Source organism: Uloborus diversus, chromosome 9 (genome assembly GCF_026930045.1).
Source record: "Uloborus diversus isolate 005 chromosome 9, Udiv.v.3.1, whole genome shotgun sequence".
NCBI classification, from domain to species: domain Eukaryota; kingdom Metazoa; phylum Arthropoda; class Arachnida; order Araneae; family Uloboridae; genus Uloborus; species Uloborus diversus.
In genome coordinates this window covers 97,134,326-97,146,894 of record NC_072739.1, presented here as the reverse complement: position 1 = coordinate 97,146,894, position 12,569 = coordinate 97,134,326, and the positions used below count along the sequence as shown (strand labels likewise).

The 12,569-nt window shown below is 34.0% G+C and overlaps 1 protein-coding gene across 1 annotated transcript in view; it reads left to right on the top strand.

The window, feature by feature from the left end:
- The window catches only part of LOC129229346 (zinc finger protein basonuclin-1-like), a 199,831-nt gene that overhangs the window by 177,096 nt on the left and 10,166 nt on the right, over positions 1 to 12,569 (top strand). The window contains exon 4 of the mRNA XM_054863637.1: positions 6,951 to 7,186. Within this exon, the coding sequence (XP_054719612.1) occupies positions 6,951 to 7,186 (236 nt within the window). The remainder of the gene's footprint in view (positions 1 to 6,950; positions 7,187 to 12,569) is intronic.

Below are 12,569 nucleotides of genomic sequence, written 5' to 3'. Positions count from 1 at the left end.
CAGCGAATAGGGTTGAGCAACAGGTGAAGTTTCGATTACAAAAGGCGAGGGTGGTTCCTGACCTGGTTGTGTCATTACCTTTTCCTCAGCTGTAGGCGTGGTACACGTGCGCAAGACGTCCAAGCTCCATACTAATACACGATTCACTTTAGAGACGAAAAATCTCTCCTGGATGATATGATAAAGATTTGTAATACTTATGGAATGCGAATACGAAATTAATCACTTTATAATGTTTGTAATTCCATACTGTATCTTTTTCAATCTTTATTACAGAAATCTTAACAGAAGTAGAAGAAGTATATGCAACTAATGATGTCCAGTTGATCGTTATACCTTAATGATGACATTCCATCTTTATTTTCGCGTAACGTTTCTTCATCAATTATAAACTTAACCTTCACAGTTCACCGCCAAATTCTATCCGAGGAAGGAAGGAGATCTAACATATAAGGCCCGTTCCGCATGGAAAACTCGAGGTATGATAGTATTCGTACCAAGTATTATATTTATACATAAGAACAGAAAAAGCTTCAAAATTCGTGTCATATGTCCATATTGTCTGTAAAATTAGACTTGATGTACTACTTATCTAAAAACTACCTTCTGACCGTGGATCTTTCGTCCGTCGAACCTTTTGGACGTGGATCTTATGTCTGCTGGATCTTAAGTCTGTCGGACAATCTGTTCGTCGGTCTTTCTGGAGGGGGATCTTCTTTGCATGAACCTTTTTTTATTTGAACCTCATGTCCGAATCCCGTTTCAAATGCTTCTGGATTCAGGAACGAATGGTTGTTCTTTTTGTCTTTAAATTTATGTTTTGACTTTTCTATATTTATTTCTGGTTAAAACTGCAACGAGACCGATGCAAAATTCTTGAGCTTGAACACCCCACCGTGTGGAAAATTAAGACATTAGTCGAAAAGGTAAAACATTTAAATTTTGCGCGGACAAGGCAGATGTGTCATTGGACAGGCCATATATCTTACGTAAGCGGAATGGTCTTTGTTTTTCCTCTTTCAACAGCCATTAGCCAGAGACTGCAGTGCCTCTTATAGTTCAATTGAATTGCGAATAATCCGAGTTCGCTCTTCACATATTTTATTACCCCTTGATTATGATGAATATTTTGCCAGAATGGGTTCCAATCCAGCCCAACTTTCTAATTCATATGTAATTGTTAACCTTACAGTATTTATTTTAAACCTATAATACATTTGAATATGTGTAAGAAAAAAAATCGATATTATACATAAATTATGTTTAGAAGGCCTATTCAATCGCATTCATCGAATGCTTATTTCTTCTTCTTTTCTCTTATGCATTTTTTTTTTTTTTTTTACAACTGATGTAACGTTTAAACGTTTAAAAATGGCTATCACAACGTTGATGATCATTTTAAAGTGTTCATGAAAAGAATTGTACAGCCTGGGATATTTTAAATTTCGATATGACATGAAGGAAAATATTAAAATTTGCAAATTAGTTTTTAATATAAATTTTAATAAATTTAATTGATTATGCTGCTCTCTTCTATTGTAGTAGTAGCTTTCGGTAATTGGAATGCAGTATAACTACGATTTAATGATACCCGATTCAACGATTTTCTTAATTTAATGATACATTTCACTGGTCCGGATTTGCCTGCATTGAATCTATGTTTCTCCATTTAACGATATCCTTGATTTAACGATGTTTTTTTTTTCAGTCCCTTGACAATCGTTAAATCGGAGTTATACTAAATTCTAAAATATAGCTTTTAACATACTTTTTTGTTCAAAATTAGAAACGACATAACAAACGCTTCAATTGAAACACAAATGTAAGTATTTAAGGCAAGAACATAATTTCTTCGATTCAATTAAATGGAAAAAAATGGTCAATATTTTCTGATCCTGCATGTCTGCATTACTTCTGGTATTTTGTTGCATCAGCAAATACTCAACTCAGTGGCATTACTTGCTGTCTAGATCTAAAAATATTAATAATTTCGCCAGAACACGGGAGCTTAATTTGCACTAGATCTCATGAGGGCTCAGCTCCAGTACTTCATTTTAATTTTATGTGAAATTTAATGCATTAAAAACAAGTTTGAAAATAAGTATTGAGAAAATTGTGCTGTTGCACTTCCTTCGCTGAAAGTTCTGCAAGGACATATTTTTACCACCTAGATTAAAGAAAAAAAAATGGGATAGTATAAAACCTTCTTTGCCTGTTTATTAATATGTATCTTTACAAAACCTCTCAATGCCTAAAGTCACATATAATCAAAGCAAATCATATTGGATCAGCATTAAAAGTCCAACCAAGCCTATTAAACGAATGATTTACTGGGTTATGCCTCCATGTGGTGGGTTGTAGAAACAGTAGCAGCGGAATGTGGACAAAATCAGGTTCAGTAATATATATTAAAAAAAATCGATAAGAATCTCTCCAATGTTAATAACTTCGCGATGAAACGCCTATTACACATTTTTTTCACTCACCCCGTATAAATTTCATTCATTCATTTTTGTTTGATATTCTTAATAAATGAAACTGATAAAATGAAAGAAATTGCATTATAAAAAACTACAGGAGACCCACCATAGATTGATGAATGACCTTTCCAGCAGTCTGCGTTTATAGGTGTTCAATTAGTATTGGGCTTGGGCGTTGGCCTGATGTATTGATCAAGCTATTAGCAGTGTTGATGCTACTGTTTAAAGATAATTTAACGGCGTAGGGGGAGGATGTGGAGGTTTGGAAAGTTAACTTGCGTAGGAGTTTGTGGAGGGGGAGGGGGGTAATCGTTGGGTGTAAATGAGGGATCTTAGGAAGAGGTGGTTTTTTTTCTCCCTCCACCGAAGATATATATATATTTTTATCTTTGGCAGTGAGGGGATTTGTATTGATCTATCATAATGACAGATGAGCTGATAGGACTTGTAAAAGCCTTGAATTGCCGATTACGATTCTTAAAGATAGATCGAAGAGATTGTCGGAATAAAATTGATGCCGGGTTGCAGATTTGTTTTGCGGAATTGCGTTTCGATTGTAGATTTATTCCATATCCTGCTGTCCTTCCTTGACAAACTTTGATTGAAGTTTATGTAACACTATTAAGTTGCATCACGAATGGCTGTTGGGTTGGTTGAACTTTCAGCGAATCAATCGTTTCTAGGGGGACATTTTTAAAAATATTTCTTTTAAATATTAATTAATGCTCTCTGAAATAGACATATTAGAGATTCCTGGTTGAAATTTGGATTTTTATTTTTTTATTTTTTTCTTTTTTTGTTTGTGACTAATTGCTGAGTTTTCATTTTTAAGCATTTTGCCGAGCAGAATAAGGTGGTTTTGTAATTTCATTCCTTACAAAAAATGTATATTAATAATAATATTTGTAATAAATGAGCACTACTACTACAAATAACAATAATAATAATAATAATAATTGTAACAAATAAATAGTGCTGCTAATAATAATGTTAAGAGCAGTGTTGTTCCCATCAATTTTTCTGAGTATACTCCCAGTAATACATTGCGCACAATATGTGTATGCGATCATATACATAATATGCCATAATATGAAATTTTTGAAGCTTGAGGGTATACGCTACATGTCTACAAAATGTTTGAGAGTATACAGCGTATATGGAGCATCCCCTATAGGAACACTACTGGTTACGAGTAATAAGAGTAATTGTAATAAATAAATGATTATACTAATAATACTTGTAATAAAGAAGTAGTATACATATAAATGAGTAAGTACATAATACGAATGCCAAAAATAATGATGAGAGCAAAAATATACATAAAATGCATAACTTTTAAACAGAATCTATCGTAAGTTTCCTATTTTACTCTACATTGTGTAACAAGGAATTAATGAACTGCATGGAATAATATGGCAAAACCAAACACATTAATAATAACGGAGTGCGGTATTGCCGGAGTGCGATATGTATAGAGAAAAATGCCTAAACAAGCCATGAAATAATTACATAGTTTTAATAATTTAGCGTTAGCGTATTATCGTGCAATTAGAACAAGTGCACCAATTGTATTCGGCCATCGTGACTTGGTTATAGTTGAGTATCTTCAAGTTGCCTTCGAAAAAAGTCGCTGTTGATCTTTATACCGGAGTGCGATATGTTTTAGGAAAAATGTCCAAGCAAGCCATGAAATAAGAAAAAAATTAATTAATTTAGCGTATTATCGTGTAATTAGAACAAGTGCACCAAATGTATTCGGTCATCGTGACTTGGTTAGTTGAGTATCTTCAAAGCCTAGTTGCCTTCGAAAAACTCGCTGTTGTCCCTTATGCACGACACTTTAACAAGGTTTGATTGCGTTTCACACAAGCAGTTTCCGAAAAACATCATTTACATTATCGAACCATCCGATGAATGCTGTTTTTCCCAAACTTTTTCACCTCTCCATCGAAGCAGCACTGTATGCTTCGGTGGTATTAAAAATAAATAATACAACCTATTACCAACGCTCTTCGCTGTCCGTCCACAAACTCATGCATAAGTAGCGAGGTGTTTTCTTCAGCTATTCAAATTCCTGTTATTTTATTATTTCCATCCAGATCCGTAGAAACATTCACTTTATAAACCAGGATAAATAGCTTTACATATTTTACCATTCAATTTCTGGCAGCCCACGAAACACGATAAACTGTTTTCGTTCCATGGCACGTCGCAGATTATTGACTGTACTTTATCTAACAGTTAGGAGAAAGCATTTCCAATTTTAATAGGCTTGTTTGTATCGAGAAAGTGAATTAATAGCAGTAACTCCTATATAATATTATTTACGCTTGAAACTGTAACTTCTTACGCCTTTTAAAAGTTTGTTTGTAAATAATCCTAATCTAACTAGTTTAATGACTTGTTTTAAGGTAAGCCTGCGTCTACAATACTTTTTTGATGCTCAAAAGTATGTATATATTATTTAATTTTCTCCAATTTTTAAGGCATTTGTATTTACTTTACATTAAGTGATAAAGTGCTGCGAGATAGAAGTATGCGTAGGTGTTTTTTGCGTAAAGTTTTACAGATATGTAGACGAAAGAATTTGTAATTTTTTTTTAACAAGAACGATTTTGCGTATGTTTCACTCGTTAATAGTAAATTGTTACAAAAATGAAAACAAAAATTTTTAAAACAAACTTTTTTTTTGCCAAAAGAATGCCGGTAACTATTCTAAAATGCAAAAAAAATTTCCCGAGAATTTTGAAAATAACAAAAGCAAAATGCTTTTTGTTATGATTATTCCCAAAAGTTTCATTCTGAAATGCAATCAAACATTAAAATAAGCTTTAATCTGTACTTATACTAAGTTATGGGTGTATTTAAAAATAATTTCTTATGCTTAGAAGCAAAACGGATAATGAATTTTATATTTTACCATTTGAAAGTTGAATGTGATCATCATAGCTTTTCTCCATTGCACTAATTTTCAGTTGGCATGAAATATTTTTCTAAATTTGGAAAATTGGGTTTTGGAAGCTTCTCCGCCAATATTTTCAGCGCCCCTTCTACTAAATACAACGACCGTTGGTTAGCTTAATCTGTCATTAATTGCTGTATAATTTACATCACAGAATCATGTATTGTTTTCAGGAAAAAGAAGCAAATTTTGACATCTTGAATTCAAATTATGTTTTTCGCAATCACGAGTGTGTGTATGTAGGCGTGTGTGTTTGTGCGTGGGGAGCATGTGTGTTTGTGTGTAGGGGGTATGTTTATGTGTGTGTAGGCATGTGTGTTTGCGTCTGTGGGCTGGCATAAGTGTGTGGGTAGTTGTGTGTATGAATGTATGTGTGTGGGGGGGGGGGGTATGTGTATGTGTGTGTAGGCATATGTGTTTGTGTCTGTGTGCAGGCATGAATATGTGGGTAGTTGTGTGTATGTGTATGTTTTTGTACGTGTGTATGTATGCGTGTGTATATGTGGTGGCGTATGTGTATGTGTGTAGGTGTATATGTGTGTATGTGTTTGCGTGTGTATGTTTGTATGTGTGTGTGTGTGTGTAGTTATGTATGTATGCGCGTGTGTGTAGGACATGGATGCAACCTGGAGATGGCTTTCGCTATAGGAGCAGCATCGTGAGGAGCCGGTCGACGGTGATGGTGCGGAGGGTGGCGGTGGGAAAATAAAATGATAGGACGCCAAAAACAGTCAAATGAAAGCAATAAGCAATCGTGATTGCTCAAAAAAAAAAGAAAAAAAAAAAAGAAAGAAAAAAACGCTATCTTGTATATTCTCTCTATTTCTTGATAAGCAACCTTTTAGTAGAGTCATCAAATATTAAATCTATGTTTTTGAGTGTCGATGCTTCAGTTTCGATCTATTTATGCAATAGTTACTTTATCCACTTTTAAGCTTTTATAATATTCAGCTTCCAAACCAAATAAATATGAAAGGTTTCCTATTAGTATATCATGTTACCGTAAAAGGTTGAAATTCAAGAATGTCGACTTTCACCTGTGATTCAATAGATATATTCGATCCTTAGTAGATGTTTTTGGTTTGTGAATGTTGATATCACATGCGAAAATCAACATTTTCCAAATTTTGGATTCTTTAATTTTTAAATCCAAAATAGCGCAGTGCACATATCTTCTCCCTTTCACCTTTTGAAAGCTAGTTTTATTTATTTATTTATTTATTTGGGGGGGGGGGGATTTATCACTGTTATGATCATAACTGTTTTCGTAAATTTCACTCTTCAGAAATGAATTTTTCTTCTTTAAAAAATGTCAAAAAGTATTTTACCGCCTAAAAAACTCCATAGTCGAGGAAAACCGGACCTGACAGCATTGAGAATGCTAAGGAGATCCTAATCAAAGCATTATGACAATGCCAGGTTAGGTTTGCCCCAACTATAGCTATATAGCCCATAATTATTGTTGTATATCGAGGTTTTACTGAACGTTCATACTTTTTTTTTTCCAGCACTGGACAAGCTGGGATTTCGTCATCTCTTCAACTGCCACCAAGTGGAATTGGTTCAGCCAACCGTCGCTTTCGATGTGGCATCGCTCATGTTGTACGGAACAGAAGCGATGCCCATTCGACTGAAGATACTTTTGGACAGACTCTTCAGCGTGCTGCAGCACGAGGAAGTCGTGCATGTCCTACACGGTTTCGGCTGGACGTACGAGGATTATGCCAGAGGTTATATCATTCAGGTAAGTCTTATGGGTAAAAGTGTAGAGAGCAAACTGATTAATTAAGTTAAATAAATAAGTGTGCTAAAAAGTAAAATAAGAAATAACAGCGTCAAAAAGCACAAATTGCAGAAAGCTTTTGTCGGATGTCGTTTCATACATACGCTCATTGCTTCTACATTGAAAAAGGTGTTCCTTGTAACGCCGAAATACGTGTCTGCAGTAATCTGCAATTTGTGCTTTTTGATTAATTGAGTTACGACGTTACTTTCGAAAGACAAGGGAATTGCACAACCGAACGTGCTGTGGACAAAACTTCAACACTTACATCTACGGCAAGTAGTCACGTCACGTGTTGTCGAGACGAAAGGTAAAAAATAAAATAATAAATAATAAATAAATGAAAATAAAAATAAATAAAATATGAAAAATAAATTCATGAAAGAAATAACTAAATAAATAAAAATAAATAAAAAAAGTAAGTAAAATAAATAAATTCACAAGCCAAGAATAATAAATAAATTAAAATAAATTAAAAAATAAATAAAAAGAAAGAATGAAAAAGTCAGTTTAATTTTATTGCAGCTCATTCAATACATTTTGCTCATAAGACGGAAGCACCCACAAACTATTCAATAAATATTTCCATCTAACTCTCAATTCCAGTGCTTGTTTCAACTATCAATTCATGACGGCTCATTTTAACTATCAATTCCTTTGTTCGTTTGACTTCGCGAATAAAAGCGATAGTTTGCCACAAGGAAGGTTTGATATCTCCTTATCCGTTTTTGGTCATCATCAGGAAAACACAATCTTCGAACTTTGAAACAGTTAATAAAAAATCAATTAAAAATCATAATATAAAATTCAATAGATTGGAGGCAATGGATAGTTTATTGTTTGCCTAAGGAAATCTTCTTAACACATATTCAAGGTCATCATTCTTCCTCGGAAATCACTGAAGAATATAAGCAAAATGCATCTCTATATCACATTCTGATGAAAGGCAAGTTCTTAGTACTTAATTCACTGTTGATTTGTGCATAAAAATCGCAAGTTCATTTTAACAAAATTGTATTATCGCAAACAGCAAAATGCCTGGGCGACAATTGTCCCCTTAAATAAATTTTTTATTCAATGAGTATTACAAATGTAAATATTTTGCAAGAATTATTTTGGACAAAAGGGAGAACAAAGTTAAGCAAATTAGTAACAACATAGGTTATTTGATCTATTTTAGAAAAAAAAAAAACTTTTACATACTTTTTTGCGACTGAACAGCTTATAATTTTTGGTCGAAAATCAGGTAAAATTTTTGCGGCTTAATAACTTATTAAATGTTTGGTAGAAATAATCAGCTAAAACAAATTGTACTATTTGGAATTTTCTTAATTACTCTTAATAGAATTTTATCAGTCTTCGGATTTTCATCGACTTCGAATTCACTATTCGTTTGTTAGCTGACCACTTGTCAATGCTGGGGAAAAAATGATCAAGCTATTATTAAGTTTCACTTCAACGAATATTTATAATGTGTTTTATGTCGCAACAAACGGGTTGTTGAAAGCTTCACGATATCCGGAAGAAAAACATTGTCTTCCCAAACAAAAACATCGGAAATGATGTCTTTTCAGCACATAAAGGGACAGATATCATGGGGTATGGATAGAGGGACATTCGTTCTGGTAGGGGGCTCAGAAATTGCTTCCGAGACATGGCTCATTGCCGAGTTGAAGGTCTGTGACTGAAAGGGGTGAAGAGAGTTGATGTGTGGTCTTTCGATTGCATGACGTTACTGGATTGATTGCTTTGGGGGGATAATTCTCTTACGATGTACTTTATTGCTTTCGAGGTTATTTTTAACAAAAAAAAAAAAAAAAACTGTATTGGCAAGTAAATAAATAAAATGAAAATAAATTAATGTAGGCAATAAATAAACAAAAAGATGGAAACAAGTAAAAATAAATAAAATAATATAAAATAAAATAAATTTAAATAAAATAAAGGTGGTAGCGAACGAAGGTTGGCAAGCAGGGGTTAGGTTCCCAGAGTAATGATAATAATAACTTTTTTCACACTTTAAAAAGAACTGGAAAGTGTGTAAAAAGTTTTCGATGAAAAGTAAAATGTTTCAGAATGGAACATTGAAAGTTTGAACTTACGTCACCAAAATTTAAAACACGTTGCGCATAAATAGGTAAATAGCATTCTCTCTTAAAAAATAAATCATATAAAAAAATTAATAAATAAATAAAACACCCTAAAAAATTCGCAAATTATTTCGTCAAAAATTTAACACATGATTTACATCATATTCTTCGTAAAGTGAAATCCCGTTACAACGAATATCAATATAATTGATATTTTTTTATTTTAGGAAATAAATTTTCAATCCCGATTTAATTTTCATTACACTGTTGGAGTTCCATTACAACGAACAAACTTTGCAGTACTTTGAAGTTTATTGAAATGGGATTTCACTCCATCAATCTTTACTAATAATAAAGCGGAAAGTCTCTCTATCTGGATGATTGTAGGATGTCTGTGACGCGCATAGTGCCTAGACCGTTCGGCCGATTTTCATGAAATTTGACACATAGTTAGTTTGTAGCATGTGGGTGTGCACCTCGAAGCGATTTTTCGAAAATTCGATTTTATTTTTTTTTAATTTCAAATTTAAGAACATTTTCCGGAGCAAAATTATCATAAGATGGACGAGTAAATTACGAAGTTAGCATGACGTGGAAAGGAAGAACGAATGAACATAGCCGATTGGCAGGAAATTCGTCATCCATTATTTGTAAATATACAGGCGAACCGAGTGACCTTTTAATTTTCAACTACGGGCAAAGCCGTGAGGGTACCACTAGTTATACATAAAATTCCATTATGTTTAATTTCATTCATAACGGAATTTTACTCTATTTTAAGTCTATCGTCATTAAACTGTACCAAAAAGGATATATACGCTATTCTCACTTGGCATCACAAGAAGGAATTCGATTAGATTAACATTGTTAATATATCCATGATAACATATGTCAACATATTAGATTGACAACGACACATCGATAAAAAATACAACTTGGATATGTAGTGTAGCAGAATGAATTTGAAAGGTCGTCCGGCAGATCACGTCATTCGAAGGAAAGGCAAGTAGTCTCCTAGTCACACGTCTAGACAAAACTCCAGTTAAGCATGTTTGACTGACTAGAAAAAACCATTGAAGTATAAACAGTGGAGTGACATCCGGGGTGGTAGTATGGAGTGTCACCCCCCTACAAATCCCCCCCAAAAAACAAGTTGTAATATTCTACGTAAACATGAAATTCGTACAATTTTCAGAAAAAACTACATTGTGTTGTAACAAAATTTTAAGTGGGATAATGTACAAAAGACAAACAAAAACAATGAATGCTTCTTATACAACTTGCCCTAGACGCATGTGTGTGTGTCGAAAGGTCAAAAAAACAAAAGGATGTATAAATTTGATGACCCCGTAATTATTTCAAACGTATCTCAAACACAGAAAGATAATTGTCAGATTTTTGGTATTAGAGGTCACTAATTGGTCTAAATATTGACAATATAAACCTAATTATGATCATAGTATCCACTCCATGATGAGGGATGGAAAATAGGTGGTCCGGGGGTTTGACCCCCGAAAAATTCTCAAATTTGTAGTCGTAAAAATGCATTTTATCTTCAGATTTTTCAAAATTCTGCGATTCCACTTTGGGTGTCATCCCCCAGACGGGTGACGCCCCCGGGACGAACGCCCCCCCCCCCCCGGAGTGACGCCACTGGTATAAATAGAAAAACAAATTCACAGTAAATTGTATTAGCATTGAGTGACTTTCAAATATTAATGGATTAGTGCACTATGATAGTGATGTACGCTTTCGACATATTTTGCTTCTAAGAAAACTCAGTCGATAGTTTCCTGATCTCTAATAGCAATTAAATAGCCGCGAAATTCTTTGGTAATAGGAAGTGAATTAACATTTCATTATCACAAAAGATGGAGAGAGATAAAGGGAGAGAAAAAAGGACAGCCTTCCAATTCTGCTCTTCAAAGGCCCCGACGCTACTGTCATTATCAGCGCAAAAGGGTTGTGATCAAGCATTGCAGGTCTTATTAAAAAAGGCGCACATTTTCTTGTCACCTTGCTGTCCGGATCCAGTGATAGATGATGATTTCTGAGACCTTGTCGCAGCCCCATCCCTCATCGTTGTTGACATCTTGATGACATCATTCCCCACCTCGTTATGGCCGGAGGAGCTCAGGATCAGGCAGCCGCCATTTTGGTGATCAAATCGCTCCTCTTCATGATTGAGGCATTCGCTTTCGGGGTGATTCCATAAAAAATTAAGGAACGAGAAAATCTTTTTATTACAACGAATACCAATACAACTGAATATCCGTTTCAACAAAATAAATGTTCAGTCCCGATTCAATTTTCCATTACAGAGCTTGAATTCCTTAACAACTGTTCAATTCACTAACAAATAGCTTCTATATAATTGAGAGAGCAATTCCTATTCAATTCGGAAAAAAAAAAGACAGTTTAACATATTGAAACAAGTTAGAACTTAAAATTGAACACTAGAACATATGTACAAAAAAAATTTAGCAAAAAGACGCTCATTTCAAAATCCAACATCAAAGGCAAACGAACATTCGATTACACGATTCAACACAGCAACGTCCTTTCTGTAGGAACCACATTGCTGCTAACACGAAATTAAAAAACTATTGAGTGCTCGTGACAACAACAAAATTCCAGTTACAATGAACAAATTTTGAGATCTTTCGAAGTTCGTAGTAACGGTATTTCACTGTATATGGTTTCAGATTGAGCGTTATGTTCAATTATTATTGACCATGAGCTGTTTCCACTTTTTACTGGTACCAGTTCTTAATTTAAAAGCAATGGAGGCGTTGTGTTTCAGAGAAGCATCACGCATGAATAACTGATCGAAATATGCCATTGAACTTTGTTATTGGGCCATCGTTTATAGCAACAACTCAGTTATAACGTCAAAAAAAAAAAAAAAAAAAAAAAATCAACTTCATTCGCCCATGAACAGAAAGGATGATCGTCTATAACAGTGACGCAATATTTTCTCCGAGGGCCGCGCCTCATATGGAAATTATTCTCGCGGTTCCGAATGCATGTAAATTTTCAAAATATTATGATTTTTTTAAAATGACTTGAAAAAACGCAGAAAAAGAAGGAAAATTAAAAAAATCAAGAACTGTTGCTTTCGCTACTAAATACTTATTTTATAATTGCATCTGTTTTCCAGAAACCAGTTTTTGTTTATTTGGCTCCAAATTCGTGACATTGTGACTGATGATTGTGATTTCAATTTGTGACATTGAACCAGGGGCGTACAAAGA